The sequence below is a fragment of the Erigeron canadensis genome, chromosome 7 (genome assembly GCF_010389155.1).
Source record: "Erigeron canadensis isolate Cc75 chromosome 7, C_canadensis_v1, whole genome shotgun sequence".
NCBI lineage: Eukaryota > Viridiplantae > Streptophyta > Magnoliopsida > Asterales > Asteraceae > Erigeron > Erigeron canadensis.
This window is the reverse complement of record NC_057767.1, coordinates 38,603,995-38,607,903: the sequence shown is the minus strand read 5'-3', so window position 1 is coordinate 38,607,903 and position 3,909 is coordinate 38,603,995. Positions and strand designations below refer to the sequence as shown.

The 3,909-nt window shown below is 35.5% G+C and overlaps 1 protein-coding gene across 1 annotated transcript; it reads right to left on the bottom strand.

Annotated features, from left to right (window-relative positions):
• Nucleotides 1–502: 502 nt before the first annotated feature.
• LOC122609531 lies at nt 503–3,707 on the bottom strand. Its single transcript, XM_043782567.1, has 5 exons — nt 3,227–3,707; nt 2,449–3,027; nt 2,214–2,324; nt 1,593–2,014; nt 503–1,512 (listed from the first exon to the last, which is right to left on the bottom strand). The coding sequence occupies exons 1-5, from the start codon at nt 3,552–3,554 to the stop codon at nt 706–708; spliced, it is 2,247 nt and encodes a 748-aa protein (XP_043638502.1). The 5' UTR covers nt 3,555–3,707; the 3' UTR covers nt 503–705.
• Nucleotides 3,708–3,909: the final 202 nt, after the last annotated feature.

Here is a 3,909-nt window from a genome sequence, read left to right as displayed (position 1 = left end):
CTTATATATATTTACTAAGCTTTAAAAATCTATAATTCTACATTAATTGTGTGTATCGAACTATTATTTTCCTATGTTTGATGAATTCAACTTGCAGCTTCCATTGTAAACTCTATTGTTCGTTTTGCTATATGTCGTAAGGGCCTGTTTCTTTTTTTAGTCATTAGGTAATTAGTGTATTAAGTGACTAAATGCATTAAGAATATCTGTATGTATTAAGTAAAATATATGTATTTGACAGTTATTTTTGTTTATTAAGTAAAAAAAAAAATATATATGAAATTTGACTGAATGATTAAGTTTTTAACTATTAGGTGTATTAAGTAAAAAATAAAACAGGGTCTTAAACTTGGACCATATTGCTATGACATGTATTCATGTTTTGGCTATTGTGATCTTTGCCCTTGTGTGTATTCTTTTTTGACATAAATAACCTGGTACACTAATGGTGAAAAACAAAAGTACATACAACAGAGGTTCGTAAAGTTGGATACATAATACGAGAGGCAAAACAGGTAAATTTTATTTCACTTAAATAAATGCACTAATTAATCACAACATAAAAACCCATTAATTAATTACTTGATGATCGAGAATGACGCAAAACAATACGAGTAATATGTAAGTTAACACAACATTACGCAATCAACTTGTTTCTCTGGCCAATCATTTTGGGGAATGACCATTACTACATCTACAAAAGATTCAGTAGAAGTAGTCATGAGATTTCTTTTTAACAAAGATACGACGACCATACGTAGAACTGATGAGATCTGCAACAAGAGGAAACTGCAACGTCACAAATGAAGTAATTGGTAGGCATGTCAATGCACCTATGGGATAAAGAAGCCATGAATATTGATCTTCTTCAAACAGAAGGTATAATGATGCACCAAAAGCTATGATCATGGCTGTCGTCGAGATGAACAAGGCAGCAAGACCAATGATCAACCTTCTAGGCAACTTGAAGAGAAAGTCACGTTCAGCAAAACGAGTGGTGAGGATCGATAAAAACATTAGCAACGATGTAACAGCCGTGAATAATGATATGGCATTTGATGTTGCAAATACTTTGAAAGCTGGTTTGCATGAAATATGTGGTTCCCTAGTCTTGTTATTTGATGTATATATAGATATATGTGTGTATGTGATGTTTGCATGAAAACTGGCATCGTTGTCATCGTTTCCTGGGCAAAACCTAGGCGGTTTCCATGTCGTGTCATTTGATGCAACAACGATGTAATTACAGCCGTCATCGTTGTCATCCTTTCCTGGGCAAAACCTAGGTTTCCCTGTCTTGTCATCATTTCCTCCAGGCACTGTAATAGCCGCTGCAAACACAACTGTGATGATGAGAGCAGCTGTAATCGTGTACGACTTTGCAGTTGCCTTCATCCATTTTTCTCCCTCGATCACCAAGTTCTTGTGTTGGCTAGTAAATACCAATTCGGGTGTTTCATCACAAGAGTTCTTTTGGATCTTGTTTAAGGGACGTACAAATCCTTCTACTTCCTACAAGATTAGAATTATTAGTTAATTTGTATGCAGATATATAATAAACAAATTACTAGTAAGTCAAACAACTTTATTACCTTAAACCACTGGAGTTCTCGTTGTAATTGCAAAGCGGCACCTGATATAAGATTCAATTTGTTTGAAGGTGCCAATCTTGCAGCCAAATGCAAGAGGTTATTCCCAAAGGAGTCCTTGATTGTTTTATAAATATTCTTATGTTCGCTCATTTGATACAACATGTTGTAAATCTTTTCCGAACGATTTATCACGGCGTATTGGATAAAGTGGTGACCATCTTCGTTGGTACTCCAAATCGTATTTGGGAATTCCGACACAATAGTTTTAACAACCTCAAATGCATTTAGTCTTGTGGCTTCAAAAACAGGATTGGTGTAACAGTGATTGCTATCTGTGGTGTCTTTTATTTTTTGACATATTGTCCATAATAGGCTGGAAGCAAAATAATGAGCTCTAACTCGATCCCCAATGAATGGCCATACTGCGCGCGAACCCAATGAAATGAAAAGGTGACGGATGCAAACATATACTACTCCTACTACGTATAGTACATATATAGAATCACGCTAGAGATGGTTGTTTTAGTGGTTCTCACCATTATTTTGGTTCTCCCTTGATCACTCCACGTACTATATATAGAATCAATCAAGTATATATATGTATGTAGAAAACAAACTAACCTCCAATCCTTTCCCAAAATTTGAGTTCACATGGGAAGTTTTGAGCTACAGCCATAAGCACAGCTTCACTATGTATGGTTTTGTAATGCCTTAACAAATCACTTGCTAAGCCTATGTATATATATATTGAGATCGAGAAAGTTAATTAGTCGAATTAAGTGAAATTTATAAATTAGGTCTATCCATGTAGTGGCCGGATCGGAAGTCAATATATATATATATATAATACACTTACGAAAATTTTTAGAAGAGATGGCTAGAACTAGAAGCTCATCACCACTTGTGCCGGAAAACAGAGTTCTGTGATACTTGGTGTCTTTGGTGAGCTCCAACATAGGATCCTTGTGTATCTCGGTATCGATGTGATTCAAGAGACACTTAGAGGTCTCGGTATGCATATTGGAAAGGGATACAGCTAGTGGTGTGTGACCTTCATTGTCCTCTGCCATCAAAAGGTCTAGGTTTCTTTTCAACAAGATGTTGGCCGCTTGAGTGTTGCCGACGATCGCAGCTACATGAAGCAGTGTGCTTCCATCCGAGTTTACCAAATCCAATAGCGTGTTCTCTCTCGGTATCATGCCTAGCAACTCCTCTAATATCTCGGGATTCTTGCCGGTTGAAGAACCCACTGCTACATGGAGTGTTGTGTTGCCATTGTTGGTTATTTTGTCCGTGGGTACAAGACCTTCTTTTTCTAGAAAGTAACGCACATGATCCGGAGCTCCATTTAGAATCCTCCTGTAAAATGTTTGGCTTAATGATTGTCTCTTTCTTCTCTTTTCTTCTTCGACTTCTCTGTTAGTTGCAACTTCAACTGGTAGTCGTCATGAACAAAAACCAAAAAAAAAAAAAAAAAACGCATATTAATCTGCGTAAGTACGTGTGTGTGACTTGATTGAATTATAATTAGTTCAATTAAAAGGCTAGCTAGATATATGCAATAATAATAATATGGAAATTATCATATATATATGACCATTATTCATTAGTTTGAAGAAGAAAAGTGGGAGGACCTGGTTTTTGAGGAAGTAGTAGTGAAGGACCATAAATAGTTTGTAGTTGATCCCATGCATCTTTTGCAGTGAAATGATCAGATTTCATGCGATTGACAACTTTAACGGCTGCCTCTTCAGAGAGGGAACCGAGTATCCAGCCTTTGACTAGTGAATCTGACCTCATCCATGCCGCCGCCGCCTTCTTCTTCTTCTTCTTGATGTCTCTGGCCACAAGTAGTGGTTTCCCTTTACCATTATAATCAATTTGATCGTCATGATGATCGGGACTTGGAAAGGTTCCGTCAATGAAACCAAGCATTCCGTGACTCGATAACAGACATAGCATCTGTGTTTTCCACACATTGTATATGCTCTTATTACTCAACTTGACACTAACAATATTTGTGGAAAAGTTATGTGATGGGTATGGGTATTCTTCATCATCATCATCATCATCATCATCATCTCTAACTTCAACTATGAAGCTCGGATTATTATTATTATTATTATTATTATTATTATTATTATTATTATTATTATTATTATTATTATTATTATTATTATTATTGGATGTTGTAGCTGCCATAATTTAACAATAATGTAAACTGATTTCTATTTATCAATCAATATATATATATATATATATATATATATATATATATATATCCTTCCCTCGATCGATCTTCTAGTTTCGTTCTTTA

Excerpts from the sequence above, each read along its gene's own strand:
- LOC122609531 (XM_043782567.1), bottom strand. The coding sequence starts at position 3,554 with ATGCTATGTCTGTTATCGAGTCACGGAATGCTTGGTTTCATTGACGGA. Across the intron at positions 3,028-3,226 it reads ACTACTTCCTCAAAAACCAG|TTGAAGTTGCAACTAACAGA; the intron begins GTCCTCCCACTT and ends GACGACTACCAG. Across the intron at positions 2,015-2,213 it reads ATTTTGGGAAAGGATTGGAG|TATGGCCATTCATTGGGGAT; the intron begins GTTAGTTTGTTT and ends GTTCGCGCGCAG.